The sequence below is a fragment of the Temnothorax nylanderi genome, unplaced genomic scaffold (genome assembly GCF_030848795.1).
Source record: "Temnothorax nylanderi isolate EJ_2023f unplaced genomic scaffold, tnyl_v1.0 TNYL_tig0015_pilon, whole genome shotgun sequence".
Lineage (NCBI taxonomy): Eukaryota > Metazoa > Arthropoda > Insecta > Hymenoptera > Formicidae > Temnothorax > Temnothorax nylanderi.
The window spans coordinates 41,158-60,889 of NW_027249077.1; the positions used below are offsets into that span (position 1 = coordinate 41,158).

Sequence of the window (19,732 nt, forward strand, 5' to 3'; positions counted from 1 at the left end):
GCGCAGCGGCGATCCCTTTATCACCTCCGAGGCGAAACTCCCTCCAGGCTGGGTACCACCAGTTTCGGGAGGGTGATTGGCCATCGGAGCCCTACGTCATAGAACAGACGTCACCGTTTTCACGTGACGCCGCGGCGGGGTCGTTACATGTTTTCGACTGTTTTGTTTATAGCAGGGATCTTTCTTTTGTGAGAGCGTCGTCGTTCGACTTTGTTTATGCGACCGGTCGACCGTGGCTGTGTTGTTGCTAACAATTAGCGAACTTTCGGAATGCAACGAAAGATCCATGCTATAACGTACCGATAGTTATTCCCTTAAAGCGAAATTATTTAGGCGGTTTTTTAGAAAGCGTGACATGCGCTGACATGCAACCGAATTATCACGATCTCACACATTCCCGCCCGCCTCGTCATATGGTGACGAAACGAGACGGTGCGCTCGTCGAGGCGATCGCAGTCGCGGCACGAAGTATCGATTAGCGATCGATTAGTGATGATCGCATTCCCGGCGCGAGTGCGAGCGGCCATGTTGCGAAGTGCGCGGCTGCGCATTGTCATAACACGCGAGGATCTCGAGCGAGAAACATATTTCGCACGATATGTTTCCATGTATATTTTTCGGTATATACATGGTGCCGTGAAACAGCGAGGTGATGTGACGCGAGTTTGTGTTAAGTTAAGGCGGAAGGCCGAAATCACCGATTAAGTGAAGTGCACGGAGTACATTGGCGGAAGGCCGACAGGGACAATTACGCGAAGTGACAATAATAACCGACGGACATAAGTAGCGCGAAGCGCGAAAACTAACGAAACGGATGGTTTTGTAGCTCACGCATCCGCAACGGTTGTGGTGGAGCCAGCGGCCCCAGGAAGCAGCACAAGTTTGACGAGTGGCCGGACAAATTCGGAGGCGGCCGTGCGGACGGTCACTACGCGGACGACGCCGTCGTCTCCAGGATGCAGCTTGATGATCCTTGCGAGGGGCCATCGATTCGGCGGAGCGATCTCGGACCGCATCAAGCAGAGTGAGCCGACATCCGGGGTGGTCTCAGCAGATAGCCACTTTGGTCTGGAAGCGAGATGCTGGATGCATTCGCGCGACCACCGTTGCCAAAAATGATCGCGCATCTTTTGCACCAGCTGCCATCGAGTTAAGGTGTTGTCCGGCCTCTCTCCCAGTGACGGCTCAGGAGCAGCCAGCAAGGGAGCCCCGATGAGGAAGTGCCCCGGGGTCAGTGCCGTGACGTCGTCTGGGTCATCGGACAGGGCCTGAAGCGGCCGAGAATTCAGACAGGCCTCAACCTGAGCGAGGAAGGTGGCCATTTCCTCGAAGGTGAGGGTCGTTTCGCCGATGACTCGTCTCAGGTGGAACTTGGTGGATTTCACCGCCGCCTCCCAGAGTCCGCCGAAATGCGGTGCGGCTGGGGGATTGAAATGCCACCGGATTCCGTGGGTGGAGACGTCGTGGGCGATGCGCCGGCCGTCGGATGACGACGCGCGTAAGAGGTCCTGCAATGCCCGGTCAGCCCCGATGAAGTTGGTGCCACAGTCGGAATAGATGTCCGTGCAGAGTCCCCGGCGGGCCGTGAAACGACGGAGGGCGGCCAAGAATGCCTCCGTCGTGTAGTCGGAGACTACTTCGAGGTGCACGGCTTTGGAGACGAGGCACACAAAGACGGCGATGAATGCCTTGTGCGCTCGATGTCCTCTCCCTTTAGTCGTGCGTATGAGAATCGGGCCGGCATAATCCACGCCGGTCCGCTGGAAGGGCCGCGACGGGATGACCCGGGCCCGTGGAAGGCTGCCCATCGGTGGTTGCGGAGGCGCGGCTCGCCATCGGGTGCAAATTACGCACCGATGCAACAGCTGTTTCACCACGGCTCTGCCTCGTGGAATCCAGTGGCGGAGGCGGAGGGTGCCGAGCGTGAGTTGCACTCCGCCGTGGAGGGTTCGTCGGTGGCAGGACTCCACGAGCAGACGAGTGAGCCATGAAGACGTGGGAGCGATCAATGGATGTCGCGCGTCATGTGGAAGCAGTGCGTGCTTGAGTCGCCCTCCGACTCGGAGCACGCCGTTGTCGTCGAGGAAGGGACTCAGCTTGGCGAGTGGACTGCGACGCGACACAGTGCGGCCGTCCCTGACGGCCTTGATTTCCTCCGGGTAGTGAAGTGATTGCACCAAGCCATCGGAACAGTGCCGTGTCGAGTTCTTCCGGAGTGAGCGTTCTCGCCCGATCGTCCGGACGGGGATCGTCGGTGCGGGAGGTGGTGCGTCGCCATCGCAGACACCACGCCGTGACGCGTAGAAGCCGGTGTAGCGAAGAGAATCGACGGAGAGTGTCGGGCTCCGTTTCGATCCTCCCGACGGCGGACACGACGGCCTTCCGCTCAGGCATCTCTGCCTCGGGAATCTCGTCGTTCTCGTCGGGCCACTGGGTTCGGTCCTCCCGCAGCCACGCCGGGCCCGTCCACCACAACGGATGGCCGATCAGTTCGCCGGGCGCAATCCCCCGGGAAGCGCAGTCGGCCGGGTTGTCGCGTCCGGGAACGTGCCGCCACCGAGCCTCGGGAAGAGTCCGCTGAATGAGCGATACCCGGTTGGCCACGAACGTCTTCCAACGGGATGCGTGGCCCTTGATCCAGTGAAGTGTTACTCGGGCGTCGGACCAGAGGAAGATCGGTGCTGCGGGCAAGTGTAAAGTGTCGCGAGCGTGTCGCGTTAATTTAGTGAGCAGTGCGGCCGCGGACAATTCGAGTCGAGCGAGGGACACCTGCTGAATCGGGGCAACCTTGCTCTTGGCCAAGAGCAAGTGCAGCGTGGTGGAGCCGCCTCTCGTGACGCGGAGGTAGACGGCAGCGGCGTAACCTCGCTTGGAAGCGTCGGCGAAGCCATGGATCTCGACCTGAGACTCCGTGGCTCCGCAGTTGAGCCAGCGGCTCACGCGAAGGCCCTCGAGAAGCGGGAGCTCCCCCAGGAAGCGCGCCCAAAGCTGAGCGTTCGCCGACGGAAGGGGGGAGTCCCATTCCAGTCGCTTCAACCAAGCGGACTGGATAAAAATCTTGGCTCTGATCACGACGGGGGTGAGCCATCCGAGCGGATCAAACAATCGCGCGGTCTCCGAGAGGACACGCCTCTTCGTGAATTCGGTGATCGCGCGCTTACGAATCGCGAAGGAAAATTCATCGTCTGTTGGGTGCCATCGGAGGCCGAGAGTGGAGTGAGTGTCGTTCTCCCACACGTGCAGTGCGCGTTGAAGGCGATGTTCCCGCGGAATGCCGACGAGAATGTCCTCGGAGTTCGCGGCCCACTTACGTAACGGAAACCCGCCCGCCGTGCAGAGCTCGCGTAGTTCGGTTTGCACCGCGATCGCGTCGTCGATTGTGTCCTCTCCGGTTACGACATCGTCCACGTATTTGTCCTCTTCGAGGGCGATCGCGCCGCGCGGATACCGAGACCTTTCGTCCGCGGCGAGTTGCAAGAGCGTTCGAATCGCGACCCACGGCGAACACTTGAGGCCGTACGTGACCGTCGTCAGGCGGAGAACGCGCACGAGCAAGTCGACGGCACTTCTCCACAGGATCCGTTGGTGGTCGCGATCTTCCGGGTGGACCGAGATCTGACGATACATCTTCTCGATGTCGGTGATCATCACGTAGCGGTGCCGACGCCAACGCAAGAGCACGTCAGCGAGTGCCGGCAAGAGGTTAGCGCCTGCGAAGAGGTGGTCGTTCAGCGATTCGCCGGAGCTGGTGCGTTGTAAGCCGTTGAACACCACTCGAAGTTTGGTGGTGGTGCTGGCCTCCTTCAACACTCCGTGGTGCGGCAGGTAGCACGCTCCGCGAGGTAGGTTCTCGTCAGACGGAGCAACGGCTTCCATGTGCCCGAGGTCCTCGTACTCCCGCATGAACGCGTGATAGAGCTCTCCGAACCGGGGATCTCGGGCGCACTTGCGTTCCATGGCGGTGAGCAGGCGCTCCGCGGGCTTGCGGGTCTCGACGAGATTCTTCGGCGGCGAGGCGAACGGCAGTCGGACGACGTACCGGCCAGAGGGGGTGCGCTCGTGGGTGCGCACAAAGTGTTGCTCGCACTCCTCTTCTTCGGGAGTGAGCGTGACGGAAGCGGGAGGTTCGCTCTCCTGCTCCCAGAAGCGGCGTACCAGCTCGGCCAAGTCATGGTCGGCGGTACCTTGGAATGAGCTGAGGTGACCAACGAGGGAGGTCGCACCGCAGCCTCCTGACAAGATCCATCCCAGGATGGTCTTCTGAGCTATTGGCGTTTGCGGTTCGCCTCGGCGAACCTCCAGGATGGTCGAGCACACTTCAGCGCCCAACAGCAACTCGACGGGGTCGTTGGCGGTGAAGCGCGGATCGGCCAACGGGAGTCCTTGTAGATGAGGCCACGTGGTGCTGCACTTGTTCGTGGAGCCTTGGTAGAGCGAGAGACGCGGAAGCACGAACGCGACGGCGGTGAACGAGTCCCCGGTGGTCCTCGACGTGACGTTCAGTGACACCTTGCCCCGAGTGGACCCCGAGTGTGAGCCGCCGATGCCGAAGATAGACACTCGCGTGCGCGATCGCGGCAGGCGTAGCCGCTGCACCAGGGACTCCGACACGATCGACACTTCGGAGCCCTGGTCTATGAGAGCCCGAACCTCATGGGGATCTCCGTGCCGGTCGGCAATGGTCACGCGCGCGGTCGCGAGGAGAATCGCCTTACGGTCTTCGGCCTTTCCGGCGGCGGAAAGCGTGCTGACTTCCGCGGCAGGTTTCGGCGTGGAAACGTACGCGTCGTGCAACATCGAGTGATGACGCAAGTTGCATGTGAAGCAGTTTCGCGTAGACTGACACTTCACCACCAGATGATTGCCGAGACAGTTGTAGCAGAGTTTATTGGTCTCGACCACAGTCTTCCTCTCACTGGCTGTCTTGGCCTTGAAGTCGGGGCACCCCATGACCGAGTGCTTCCCTTTGCATAGCGGGCACTGAGAAGGCTCGGAACGCTTCGCGACGTGGGTTTTCGCGGACCGTGTCGGTTCACTCGAGGGTTTGGTAGTGTTCTTCGGATTCGCGGCGTTTAACGTGAGAATCCGTTTGGAGATGAAGCTCATCAGCGTATCGTGAGACGGCGGTTCGAAGGAGTCTCCCGAGGAGGATTCCCATTCCAGACGCGTTCGCGAGTCGAACAGTTCTGTTACGTCCAACCCCGGGATTAGGATAAGAAAATCTGGGAAGCGAAGGAAAGGCTAACCAGTGGGGTCGGGGTAAGGAAGGACGTAACTCGAAGCTTAACAATACTGCTCGCAGGTACGCGCTCTGCGGCGCGTGGCGCGAGCCCGAACGCACTTTTATGACTCAGGAAGGGTCAACGTTTGTAGGGACGCTAAGACGCCTTCCGTGAGCGGTGCGATCGTCGGTCCTCTTTCGAGTCAAGGAATTTAATCCCTTTAACTCGGGATCGGACCTCGTGCAATTTCGAGAGGGAGATGAGTAGTGAGTTAGGTCTTAGATTATAAATAAATGGAAATTTGTATTTAACATAAATAAAATATTTATTATAAATTTAAGTTAAGTAATCTGTCGATATTACAATAGGTGAGAACTAGGCAAATTAAACGGTAGATTGAAAGCATTTTACAATGGAAGTGTATGTTTAAGGTACATGTGTGTACTTCTCGCGGGTGTTACATAAGTGCGGGGGTGATCGGGCAGAACCTTTTGAGGGGGAATCTATTTGGAAGTGGAGATCCTGCCCGCTATTATTACATCGAGATCGAGATTGAATAGCATAATGATTTGATTAAGTGTGTGTGTGGTGTATATGAGTACTTGAAATTTAAGTCGACATTAAGAACTAAATATAAAGAAAAGTTTGGGGAGTGAAAACAGAGGGACAAGAATTTTATGGATTAAAAAAAAGAAATGATTGTTAATCTAGGGTGACTATTTCGGGAGGGTTAGGTTCATCGATGTCGATGGTGGAGGCGGTCGAGGGGGTCGGGGATGGTACCCTGTGTTCGACCGGAGGAGGGGGATTGGGTCTAACGGGGAGTATGCGGAAAGGGCGGACGCGGCAAACGGGGCGATAAGGTGCGGGAACGAGGCGAGAGGGTAGGACAACGCGACGGGGTGCGGCAACGGGGCGATTCTCTCGTGATGAACAACAGGGCTCCTCCGTAAACGCTGGTGGAAGCGGTGGAATGGCGAGATGCGGAGGACCGGAGTTATCTTGTTCCTGGGGAAATTCCGATCCTTGGGTTTCGACCTCCTTTCGCGCCCGCTTATGTTGACGACGTCTTTCGTGTCTCGCGGCGTTTCGCGACTTCTCATGGGTGGGACCGGCCGAATCCACTACAAGTTAGCGGATTGTTAATTATTAAAATCCGCCAACTGGGGGGAAGTCACCTCAGGTTTTGGAGATCCAAGGAGTGGCTCGAGTCTACCAACGAGTCAACTAACTCAAACCAATATACCTCGGTCCACCGACGAGTCAGCTAACTCAAAGCAATATACCTCGGTCCACCGACGAGTCAGCTAACTCAAAGCAACATACCTTGGTCCACCAACGGGTCAGCTAACTCAAAGCAACATACCTTGGTCCACCGACGAGTCAGCTAACTTAAAGCAATATACCTCGGTCCACCGACGAGTCAGCTAACTCAAAGCAACATACCTTGGTCCACCGACGGGTCAGCTAACTCAAAGCAATAGAGAAAGACTATGGCGGATCTACCGATAGATCGGCTAATTCGGAAGTAATAGGGTTAAAAATAGTTGAAGGTTTTAACTGAGAGACTTCCCTAACCCGTGAATATATAAACGAAGGGGAGCCGATATATATACGTGTGTGTGTGTACAGGACTTACTTTTTGATGAAACAGGTGTATGGGTATATATGGATCTCTGTCGGGGCTGGTGCTGACCGCAGGTCTCGCCTAGTCGCTAGTGAGGGTGGTTCGTGACACTTAGCGCGCACAGAATTTACTCGCAATTCTTTTAGGATGCCGAACAACAAAATCGTCTTTAATATTTAACGAAAACTGGGATGAGTATATGAACTCAGAAGTGAATTGTCTCGTGCCGGATCGGAAGTGCCAGTAAGTGCTTAAAGTCGCGATTTTTATAGAAAAGTTCCAAGGGTGGAAAGGGTGGATTTCCTTGTGGGAGGTGTCTGGTCTTCGTTTTGGGACTTTTGGTTGGTGGGATTCTTCTAATTTTTATCTAGAGGGTTTTCTATTGGGCGAGACGTTTCTCACCCAAGACCCAGATCTTAAGTTTTCGCCTATCCTAGAAAGCTAGAGACGGTTATCGATTTTTTCGGTTTTCCATTGGTGAGTCCCCTCGTAAGACCTCCACCGTCCTATCGGGGGTGCAACTCATCGCTTCTCCCAGTGTCGCATGACGCATTTGTTTTCGACTATTGCCGATTTTCCTTTTATTAGGGGTCCTTATTTATCTCGCGACCCTGTTCCTATGTTAACAGACGATCCATACCTCTCGATCTTAAGTCCAAACAGAAACTTCCACCATGTGTATTTTAGAACACGTGTTAGGCTTTGTTTCTGTTTGTCGGAAACATCGTACGAACAAACCTCGCTCGATGCAATAAAGATTTTTACCAATTTTATCTGCGACTAAGGCTCTTTTCGCGCGTCATGTCGCCGGGTGGGCCAGACAACTGATAGAATTCGTCTGGGAGGTCGCTTTTAGTTTCTCAAGCAAATAGGCAGTTTGATCGTTAAAAAAAGGAATGCGAGGGGATCAAACCTCGCTTGCCGATCGATAACCGTCCGCGCTTAGTTTACTTATCTTAAAGTCTTAAACCTAGGGCTATCTTAGGTACCTAAGAATTCTCGCGAAAAAGGGGAATCGTGGAGTCTGCAGGACGTAACAGTTCGATGACGAGGTGATTAAAAAGGTCCATGCCGTGCGAAGCTATGGGCCTCCCAATGCTCTCTTGAGCATTCACGGCGGACGTGGCGGCGTTATGGACGCGGCTGAGCTCGTCGGCGGTAGCGGCTTTCATCTTTGCCACGGCGGTAAACGTGGCGAAGTTGGAGCGTATCAGCTCCCTCTTGTTCTCGTAATGCTGGCAGAGTAGCGCCCACGCGCGATCGTAATTTTCGCCCGTAATGGTTAACGATCTTATTAATTTTTCAGCCGGCCCTTTGAGACACGAGCGGAGGTAGTGCAGCCGTTCGACTGGCGGAATCGCCGGCTTGTCGCCGATGACCGACCGAAAGAGATCGCGGAAAGATGGCCAGTCCTCGTAGGCGCCCGAAAATTGCGGCAAGTTGATACGGGGCAGCGAGACGCGAGGCGCGTGTTCGCCCCCCTGCTCTGGCGCCGTGACGGACGCGGAAGCCGACGCGGCTTTGAAGAGCTTCGCCTGTTCGGACAGGATGCTACGCTGGAGCACGTAAGCGCTCTCGGCTTGGTCGAGTAAGTCTAATTTTGCGTACTCACTCTCAGCGTAGCGGTCCTTGTAGCAGGCCCGAACAAGGTCATGCTGGCTCTCGAACTTCGCCCAGTGGTCGTCGAGGAGGCGAATGCGAGTCTCGACGGCAGAGAGGGTGATATTCGCCTGACCCATCTTCTTCAGGTTGTCGACTGCTTTGGAGATGCGTACGAAGAGTTCGTGTTGGCTGTTCAGCATGGCGCTATGGTCAAGACTCATGGTGTCTTCTGTTTTAGGCACTCCCGATCGCGGTTGCCGGCGATGATCCGGCTCGAAGGACCAGAATGTTCGAGAACACGCGGTAGCGCGAGATAGCGCAAGGTAAAGACAACCACAAGAGAAGACACAGCAAGTACAGAAAAAATAGCGTTTAATGTCAAATATGTACAGTGAACAAAGGTTTCTTTTAGGCAAGTGCCGTGAGCGCGCACAGAGTTTAGCACGGCGAGAGCAGCGAGAAGCAGTTAAGCAAGCGAGTGCGAAACGGCGGCGGTATAGCAAAGCGGTATAGAAAGGCGGTGTACTAGCGGTGATCTGCGAGCGAAATCGATTCCGCGGCGCAGCGGCGATCCCTTTATCACCTCCGAGGCGAAACTCCCTCCAGGCTGGGTACCACCAGTTTCGGGAGGGTGATTGACCATCGGAGCCCTACGTCATAGAACAGACGTCACCGTTTTCACGTGACGCCGCGGCGGGGTCGTTACATGTTTTCGACTGTTTTGTTTATAGCAGGGATCTTTCTTTTGTGAGAGCGTCGTCGTTCGACTTTGTTTATGCGACCGGTCGACCGTGGCTGTGTTGTTGCTAACAATTAGCGAACTTTCGGAATGCAACGAAAGATCCATGCTATAACGTGCCGATAGTTATTCCCTTAAAGCGAAATTATTTAGGCGGTTTTTTAGAAAGCGTGACATGCGCTGACATGCAACCGAATTATCACGATCTCACACACATTGCCATATCAAGAAAATCGGTTATAAAAAATTTCAGTACCGGTTTCCAAAAAATCGGTAACGAAAAATTATACACATCATGGCAATCCCCGGGAAATTCTCCTTTCTATATAATTCTTTAAGATTTGGTCCGTCCCTGAAAAATTAGACAAATTTTTGCACCGGTTTCAAGAAAATCGATCCGTTAATGAATAAATACCTCGCTGTCGGACATTAGATACTTATTATTTCCCCAAAAATTACGTATTATTTCTCAAAAAATTAGACAAATTTCGGTACCGGTTTCCAAAAAATCGGAAACGAAAAATTATACACATCATGGCAATCTTCGGAAAATTTTACCCCTGCTTTCTATATAATTCTTTAAAATTTGATCCGTTCCCGAAAAATTCGAAACCGGTTTTCAAAAAATCGATAACGAAAAATTATCCATAAAAAAATTTAGCTTGATATTTCAAAATTTACGGAAATTAAAGCAATCACGTACATTTTTTTAAACAGAAATCGAAAACCCCTTTATTATTAGCAATTTTTCTAATTCTATTACATTCTTTAGTTCTTTCTACCCCTATTTCATATATAATTCTTTAAGATTCGGTTAATTAATTCCCGAAAAATTGGAAAAATTACGCAACCGGTTTAAAAAAAATCAGTAACGAAAAATTAACTCCACCACCGTCATTCCCTAAAATTCTACCCCTGTTTCATATATAATTCTTTAAAATTTGGTCTATTAACGAATGAGTAGTTCGCGGTCAGACAGACAGACAGACAGACATACAGACAGACGTCAAGTTCTTATAATAATTGGCATATCAAGAAAATCGGTTATAAAAACCACCAAAATAAATTGCAGGAACATTTAGCTCACATCGAGAGCTTTCAAAAACACTATCATAAAGTATATTTTCCTTTAATACTTTTCGAGAAATATTAGTGTGGCATGTTTTCGTTGCAAAAAATCATGGAGATTTGTTAAGATAGAAATTGGTAACCCCTTTTGGAGACTTTATAGACTTTAGAGAGAAAATGGGACTATATAAGCTATCGAATGACACCTTATTTATTACTCTACGATTATTAGTTTCGAAGATATAAACGTTCAAAGTGTGACATATTTTCGTTGCAGGCTGTGCCTGGATTTACCCCCCCCCCTTACTGTCGACAAAGACGTAGTTCTACGTCAAAAGTAGCATTTGACGACATCGAAAAAAATCAGGCAAATCAGTTAGGAAAAATGGGCGGTATAATGAACATTCCTAGAGGGCGAAATTAGGAACATCACAAGGAAGAAACATAACCGATTAAAGCATCACAATAATCCCAAGTAGAACAAGTTAATCACAGAAACGTCAAGATGACATTAAAATGATGAATTTTATGTCATCATATGGTCAACGTCAAGAATCAGTTTGAAATGACTGACTTGTGACATGCTGTTTTACGAGACTCGTGATATATGTAACAGTATATATTGTTACAAATTGCATGATTAGTCATAATTTTCTTCAGTTTTCATAACATATTTCGAGTATATTCTTAAATAGAACGAAAAGATCAAATAAAAGTCAAGGAGAAGTAGTAATTAATCAAGATTAAATGCTTCTAATGGGCCATTTTGACGTCATGATGACGCGTAAAAAATGATTACAGAATGATGTCATTTTGATATTTTCATGACTGATTTGTTCTACTTGGGATGGTTAGCAACGAATATCTCTAATTTAGGAATAAAATTAGACATAATATCACATGTTTTCATGACAGAAATTCGTTCTTGGTACATATCTTTTTTGCTGTATTAATAACGGAAGACACCTTTTACGAAATTATGAATTGCCACGCTACTTTTTATATCACAGTTCTGATTAAAATAAAATAAAAGATCGTCCAAAGTAGCGTTGTTCTAAAGCTTTCACTGCTCACTGACAGAATGCAACACGTAACAGTCTCAATATCGTAGGGTGCAGAATTAGGAATAAGGGCGATGTTAGGCATAGCTCCCCTACTTTACATCCTCATTGCATACTCTTTTAGAAATTCTTGACTTTATATTCATATCACTTATGTTAGTAAAGGTATACTCTATATTCAGTACAAGTAACGATTACTTTTTCATTTTGCTTTAAAATAAATATTTAAACTTAAGATCTGATGTTCTCTCAAAATAATTTTTAACAACAATATTTTACCTATATTGCCAGAATTTGGGATCGTATGTCGTCATATTCACATGCGATCTGCGGTAACTATTTCCTTTCACATTTCCAATCCATACAACATATCCTTGATCTGCCAATAAAAATGCTGCAACATAAGATAAGATAATAATAAGCTAATACACTATTAGTAGGATATATAAACTCTACGAAATGTATATGAAAATGTATTTTTTCTAAAATTTAAAATCAGTTTTTCAAAAATATCATTATATTTCGCAATTTTCAAAACTTTAATATTTGATTAAACTTCAAATTCTATTTAATTCCACTTCAAATTGGAGAATAACTAATGTTCCATTGTGTCTTTGTAATCTTCTTTGAAATCTGATTCAAGAAGAATCTATTTATTTTCAGTAACTTTAAACATGATATTAAAATAATATTAAATATTATTGCCTCGACATTTTTGTATATAAAAAAGATTCTACTAAATTTTAAAATAATTAACATATTTACAAAAACATCACAGCATTAATAATATAATTTTCAAGTTATAAGATTTAAAGGTAAAATCTTTTTCACAAAAACACTATACGGTGAAATTTTACACGATGCTTTGAATTGATTCGCATATTACGTTAACAACTACATGTCATCAATAAATACGTACCAAGATCTTTACCAGGACCGTACAGTACCCAGGAATCAGATGAAATCAAAAGACCGTACTGTATAAATACAATTTCCTTCTTTTTCTTGTTATCCAACAATATGGACTTCCAGGTATCCTGTGTATCTTCAAATTGTAACCATCCTCCGTTGTGACGTTATGCTCCTCAGCAGGATAATCATATCGTTCTACCGGGCCAATCTATGTAAAGCATAATATGTAACCAGACCAATCTATGTAAATACCCATACAGCACAAAATGTTTTTTAAATATTTTTAAAATATTTTTTAGGAAGATTAAAATAATTTAAAATAATTTACAAAAATATTTTTAGAATGTTTCTATGTCCGTCAGATCAAGTCAGAAAAATATTTTCAAAAATATTTTTAAAAGATTGCAAATAAATATATTCAATAATATTTGTAAAGTCTTTTAGAAATATTGTTTTAAAAAATAAAATATGTTCATAATAATTTTAAAAATGCTTTAAAAATGACATAAATATGAGTCATTTAAAGGTATGTATATGCCGTTATGCTGTTGTGAATTAAGAATTTTAGAAAAAAAAATACATTTATTATATATATGTCGTGTGTGCATACAGCCGCGCGGTCACCCATCCGAGTCAGTACCGCACCTAACGTCGCTTGACATCGATGATCGAACGGACTAGTGGTGATCCTTTGATTCTGACGCTTCCTTGTTGCTTATACTTCTATATAACATTTCTTTATAGTGTTCAAAAATCGTGTAATGATAATAACCGGTAAATATTAAAAATAATAACGCAATTACAATTAATGTACAATATTAATATGAAATTCGTATATTTAACATAATATAATATTAATATAATAACGTTAACAACATGCATGATAACGCCTAAAGACACTACCTGGCAAAATAAAGAATTTATTTAATGAATTGAATCAAAGTTGAAAAATAATTAGGAATTAAATTTAAAGAAACATAAATCTAAAAAAAATATATTCTTTATGTATGTGTGTGCATATATGTTCACGGAGTAAGTTATAGTACTATATTTTCAATTATTCTTATAATATTTCTGCAATGTTGTTCTAATATTTCAACGAAATGTTGCAATTGTCTTTACAACATTACATTGCAACTTGTAACGTTCCTGCAATGTCTTGCAAGCTTCTATGCTGTATGGGTCTGTTTTAATTAAGAAAAACTCAAAAAATGAAAATAAAATTGTCGTGTACCAAATTTGGTCTTAAAATGACGTCTAATTCATGTCCTTTTCATGACGCCATACTTTCATATCCACAATAGGACGCCAAATACACGTCATATAAAGGACATATGACGTCGTGGACGAAATATGACCTTAAATTGACGTCAATAAGACCATGTGTGCTACCTGGGATATTTACATGGGAAGTATATATATATATATATATATATATATATACACAATTTCTGTAACTTTTAAAGTAAATATCTCAGAAACGGGTCGGACAATCGATCGCAAATTTAACACAGGTTTTTGGGATATATAAGTGCACAATCTCTGTAAATTTCAGCTTTATCTCTTTATTTTGACATAAGCGACATACATATTTAATTAAGAATATTTCATATTTCAAAAATATTTTTGAAAATATTTGAAAAAAGATTATAAAACCAATAAGAAATAAAAATATTTTTTTAATATTTTGAAACAAGATTATGATACAATAAATATGTAGATTCTAATTAATATTTTAAAAATACATTTCAAATATTTAAGAAAATTTTATCTGGGTGATAAAAAAGAACGTTTTTAAAAATATTTTTAAAAGATTCTCAAAATATTCTTAAAAATGTTACCACAAAAGGTTTTTAAACCATTTTAAAATATTCCTAAAACCATTTTAAAATGTTTCTCGCAATATTTTTATAGAAATATTTAGAAATATTTTTTGAAAACATTTTGTGCTGTATGGGTAGCATAATATCCCACATAGCACATAATATTTCAGTAATATTGCAGCAATATTATTTTTCCATTGCAATATTACAATGAAATATAACAGAAATATTGCAGTAATATTACTGAGATATCTCGGTAATATTAAAATGTCCGCGCAAATGAATATCAGTAATATTACTGTAATATATATCAGTAATATTACGGTAATATTACTGTAATATTTGCGTGATATTTATACAATATTGCTAGGAATTAAACCATTTTAATAATTTTTATTAAATTTTATTAAATTATTTTTAATAGTATTGTTACATACAATATTAAAATAATATTGATATTGTTAACGCAATAATATTATTTGTGTAATATTAGACAATATTTATTTATTTTTTTTTTTTTTTTTTGTTTCGGTGGGAGAAGGAAAAATGCCTCGGCGCATCCCTGACCCCGGCTGTCAGGGTATGTGGGGCTTGCACCCACTAAAAAACCTCTCCCAAAACCCAGGACAAAGGACTAGGATTACGACACACGGGACACACGAGGTATTTCATCACATGCCGCAATAGAGCCCCTCGCACGAAGCGACAGAAAGCACCGTAAGCCTCATACAAAGACACACGGAGGTCGAAATGGGGTGCTCATTCCAAGGGGAAAGAGACAGTCCCCCAGCTTAGTATTTGGCAAGCCAAGCTACGCAGCCGTCTTGGAAATCCCCATGATAGTATCTGTCAGACACATCATTTGAGGAGTTCTTCATTGACCGCGGGGACCGCCTCCCCAAGGAATTCACACCCCCAGGAGTCGTACATGGTCCCAGGACTTGCACGGATTTGACAAACAGAGACCTCCTACCCGGGTAGAGAGGTCTCACGCGAAAACAAGACACGGACTCGCTAAGTCAATAGCGAGCCCGTTAACATTCGGGGAAAAAACACACATCCCATCACCAAAGCAAAAAAGGACCCGGCACAACGGATCCAACAGACTCTAGCCGAGGCAGAAGGCACACGGCAGGAGTACAACCGCGCCCTTCCCCCAGACTCCCCCCCGAAGGAGAGAGTCTAGGGGGGAGAGCGCGGAAAACATAAATAGGGAGAAGAGCCGCCAAACCACGGAGATCCGCCAGGGGACGACCCACCGAGGTCCGCCGCCACAAAAGGCTTCCAGCACCCACTGTTTCCAGTGGGGCAAGAGCCCGAAAAAGTAGCGAGCGGCAAGCCACGGCCGGCCAACCCCCGGAGGACCCCGCGGCAGAAAGACGACCGCCTCCCCAATAAACAAAAGGGCAGGAAAGCAAGCACATTGCCAACAAGATAGCGAATAAGTCCCCGACGGCCCCCAAGGAGGAAGAGGGACAGGCACCGACCGCCCCCAAGCCACCACCCCCCAGGGATCCGGGAACGTCGCCAACGTATCCCAGAGCCGGCGCGAAGCGGTGGCGGGACGCACTTCCGCTTCTCCCACGATGCATGGTAGACTCCGACTCCAGTCACGCACACAGCGACGCACCGGACCCCAGGGGAGGAAAGCCCGCGACCGACCAGCGCCCGCCCTCCCCAAGAAGAGGGACATCCAGAACAACCAACCAAAATCGCAGATTCACCATATGGTGACGCACACCGCAACTTAAACTCTACTAAAAGTCGCAGAAGAAGATGTCTAACAGAGAGAAGCCTTAAACGTAAATCCACCATAACGGTGACGCAAACCGCAAATTAAACCTAATCGGAAAATACGCAAATCATCCTCACGCCCCACCCGCGTCCGCACCGCGGTCAGGGACGTCCATCTGCCTCCTCCGTCCGTCCTCCTCTTTCTTTGTCATCACGCGCTCCGCGAAAACAGCGAATGCCTTCCAGGCCTCCTTCGCATCGCAAATCTTGGCTATGACCGCAGATAGGGTCAAATCCGGTCCAAGAGCCGCCACCAGCTCGCCCCTCTCAACACCCCAAAAGGGGCATACCGCGAGCGTGTGTTCAGCAGAATCCTCCGCACAGCAGCAGTACCTACAAGCCGGGCTATCCTCCTTCTCGATACGATAAAGAAAGGTGGAGAAACACCCATGGCCTGTTAGCAGTTGAGTCATTCTGTAAGTTAAGAATCCGGTACGTCTATTGAGCCATCTGCCAAAATTAGGTGCAATGGCGTCCCTCGTTCGCCTTCCCGGTAAACGAGGATCCTGAATATGCTCGGCCCACTGTCTATGCATCTCCAGACGCTCGGTAGCACGCTCCTCCTTCGGGGAATCATCGGTATAGGTGCCCAACTCCTTCATCTCGCAAAGGCGTAGATAGACCCGTCGAAGAAAAGCTGCATATAAGTGTAAGGGCGGAATCCTGGCTAAAAGCGTCGCCGCCTCGTAGGACACTGTACGGTACGACATAACCGTTCTGGAGGCGACGACGCGCAGAACGCGGTGCAGTAATCTCTGTTGTGTATGAGAAGCCTGAAGTTCCTCGCTCCAAACCGGAGCCGCGTACAGCATCACGGAAAGCACGACGGTATAATATAGACGACGCTTACTCTCAATCGGTCCGCGCAGATTGGGAAGGATGCCACATAGCGCTCTACAAATCTTCGTGGCTTTAGCTGCCACGTATCTAAAATGCGCGCAGAAATTAAATCTGCTGTCGATTATGACACCCAGATATTTCATCTGATTGCTGATGTTGATGGTGTTTCCATCAAATTCAAAGTTGGCATTCCTCGGGCGTCCACCGAAGAAAACGGCCTCCGTCTTCCCCCAAGAGATTTCCAGGCCCAGATATTCGATGTTTATGATTAGTCGCTCGAGACACTCGATGGCAAGAGCGCACGCAGAGTCGTAGTCGTCATCTTCCACGATAAGGAGGGTGTCGTCCGCATAACAAATCAGACTACATCCATCAAAAAGCCGGGTTCTTAAAACATAGTCAAATGCCAAATTCCACAACAGGGGGCCCAACACAGAGCCCTGTGGGACACCCCTGTTGACCCTCCTGGTACGACGCGTGCCATCAGGCGCAACGTACCTGATTTTTCGATCTGTAAGGTAAGCCTCAATAATACGGCACAGATACGGAGGAAAACCTTTTACACGAAGGGCACGTCTGATTACCTTAAGCTTAATGGAATTAAATGCGTTCTTGATGTCCAGAGAAATGGCAAGGACCACCCTACCATCGGCGCGAGCCCCCAGTACAGTCCTTTTAAATAACGAAAGGGCGTCGATTGTTGACCTCCTCTTCCTAAAACCAAATTGATTAGGCGACAGATCCGAAGCCGGGTTCTCCTCCATGTATCGCAAGAGACGCTCGGCAATAACCCGCTCGAAAGTCTTGCCGATCTCATTTAGAAGGCAGATGGGACGTGCCTTAGGAGGTTCCCCAGGAACGGTATTCCCCTTGGGGATTAAAACAAGATCGGCAGTCTTCCACGCGGTCGGGAAGATACCATTTTTTAAAAAAAGATCAAAAACCCGCACTAGTCTGTACTGCATCGAGGGAGGAAACCGTTTAATGGTCATCGACTTGAATCCATCCGGACCAGGCGCCGTGCTTGTGTTTTTCTTAGCCTTAATAGCATACATAACTTCTCCAATTGTTACGGGAGTGCGACCGGCTTCGCAGTCCCCCAGATCGACAGGGACCAGGTCCCTACCAGGGGGGAACAGACTGTCGAGAAGTTTTCCTAGTGCATGCGGCTCCAATGACATGCTAAGACTGGGAGCAGGTTTACGCAGTCTTCCCATAACCACCTTATATGGGAGACCCCAGGGATCGTCGTCCAGGGTTTTGACAAGCTCGGACCAGGCTCCAGACTTGGCTCTTCTTATCTCTGACTTTAACTCCCGCTTAGCAAGGAAGTATGCCGATCTTTTACAATCGGAGACCACAAGCGGGTCTCTGCCACGTCCGCGGGTCCAGTCACGCCTGGTTCTTATAGCCGCAGCTCGTAAGGCCGCGATTTGGTCGTTCCACCAGTAGGCATTAGGACCTCGACCGCGTATCCTCGATCGCGGAACAGAAGCCTCACATGCATTCCGCGTGCATTCATGGATCCACCTATCCGGAGGAACCGCAAGCAAGTAGTCATCTTCGTCAGGGGTGACCGCACAGGTCCACTCCACGGCGGCGGTATACAGTTCCCCGTCCATCTTCTTAAAATTCCACCTAGGTGGATTCAAAGGCATCGGAGTGTGATTATCGTAGCCAAACATGTCGAAGGTTATATATAAGTGGTCGGACAGAGACGCAATGTCCTCCCGGACAACCCAATTTCGCATTCTCTTCAAAGTACGCGGAGAGACCCAAGTTAAGTCTATAACAGACTCACCCTGATGACCAACAAAAGTGGGTCTTCTACCAAGATTCAACAATCTCAGGTCCATCTGGGCGGACCATTCTTCCAGCAGATCACCACGTAAGTTGGTGTTTGACCCCCACGCATAGCTATGCGCATTGAAATCTCCGCATACAATAAGGTCCTTGTTACTGGGGATGCCAGAACATAAGGCGGTGAGCTCGTCCAGAAAATCCGAGTATTGGTCAACCCGGCAATTGGGTGAAATATAACACGAAATTATGAACAGATCCTTGATGCTAATCAGTACGGAATTGACACCCCGATGGCACAATTTGACGGGGTGACAGACTATACGATGATTTATGTATATTGCGGCAAGCCCGTTGCGACTACTGAACCAAAGCTGAGTGTCAGGCATGCGTGCAGGTTCAGTCACGAGGCATACCCCGGCCCCCAGCTCCGCGGACTGCTGAATAAGGAGTTCGCCGGCCTCCCTACATTTATTAAGATTCACTTGTACGAATTTAAGCATTTCTTGCTGCAGCTGTTCTAGCTGGTGGTAATTCCCTGGTCAAGCACGACCTAGTAGAGCCGAGGCGATGGTCGCTCGTTCTACCGGCGCCAGCACACACAACGCAGTATGGGTTCGATTTACAATCCCCGATGTGATGATCCTGGGCTCCGCATCTGAAGCAATTTCCCGCTCGATTCTCGGGAAAAGGACAATTGTTGCTCACGTGCCCAAAGCGCCAGCACTTAAAGCACTGTACAGGCTTTGCCGCGAGCATCTCTATTCGGGCCATAGTCCATCCGAGTTTAAGCTTGTTTGATGAGGTAATCCTCCCAGCCGCAGTGAGTGGACATTTCGCCCATACGGAGTTGAGCCCATTATTCATTTTCCTGATGTTACCCAGCTTAATTAAATTTTCGTCACAATCGCCCAGGACGGAGATCTCGCTGACTATCTCCGCAGGAGCAATCGAGTCATCAAAGTTCCAGATGCGGACCTCTCCCATAGTTGTAGGCCTGGTGACCCGAGCCTCGCCCGCACCGAGAACCTCCCTCAACTTACCCGCGAGACTGTCCGCCTTGGTGGCTCCATCCTCACCAGGGATTTCAATGATTATCCCACCACTGACACCCTTCCTGATTTTGGATCTCTCTATTCCGAGCTTATCCAGAGAAATATTTTCCCTAGCCTTCCTCAGCATGTCGGCATAGCTGAGTTTACTAGGGTTCAAGCTAGTAATCGATACGGCAGCCGTCCTAGGAG

The 19,732-nt window shown here is 47.6% G+C and overlaps 2 protein-coding genes across 2 annotated transcripts; both read right to left on the minus strand.

Moving 5' to 3' along the window:
• Positions 1–827: 827 nt before the first annotated feature.
• Positions 828–1,808, minus strand: LOC139768365 (uncharacterized). Its single transcript, XM_071698483.1, has one exon. The coding sequence runs from the start codon at positions 1,806–1,808 to the stop codon at positions 828–830; it is 981 nt and encodes a 326-aa protein (XP_071554584.1).
• A 214-nt stretch (positions 1,809–2,022) lies between these two features.
• Positions 2,023–5,106, minus strand: LOC139768366 (uncharacterized). Its single transcript, XM_071698484.1, has one exon. It carries the CDS (start codon positions 5,104–5,106, stop codon positions 2,023–2,025), a length of 3,084 nt encoding a protein of 1,027 aa, XP_071554585.1.
• Between the last annotated feature and the right edge of the window lie 14,626 nt (positions 5,107–19,732).

Bases quoted from the DNA above. Each gene is read 5' to 3' on its own strand.
- LOC139768365 (XM_071698483.1), bottom strand. From the start codon at position 1,808: ATGGGCAGCCTTCCACGGGCCCGGGTCATCCCGTCGCGGCCCTTCCAG.
- LOC139768366 (XM_071698484.1), bottom strand. From the start codon at position 5,106: ATGAGCTTCATCTCCAAACGGATTCTCACGTTAAACGCCGCGAATCCG.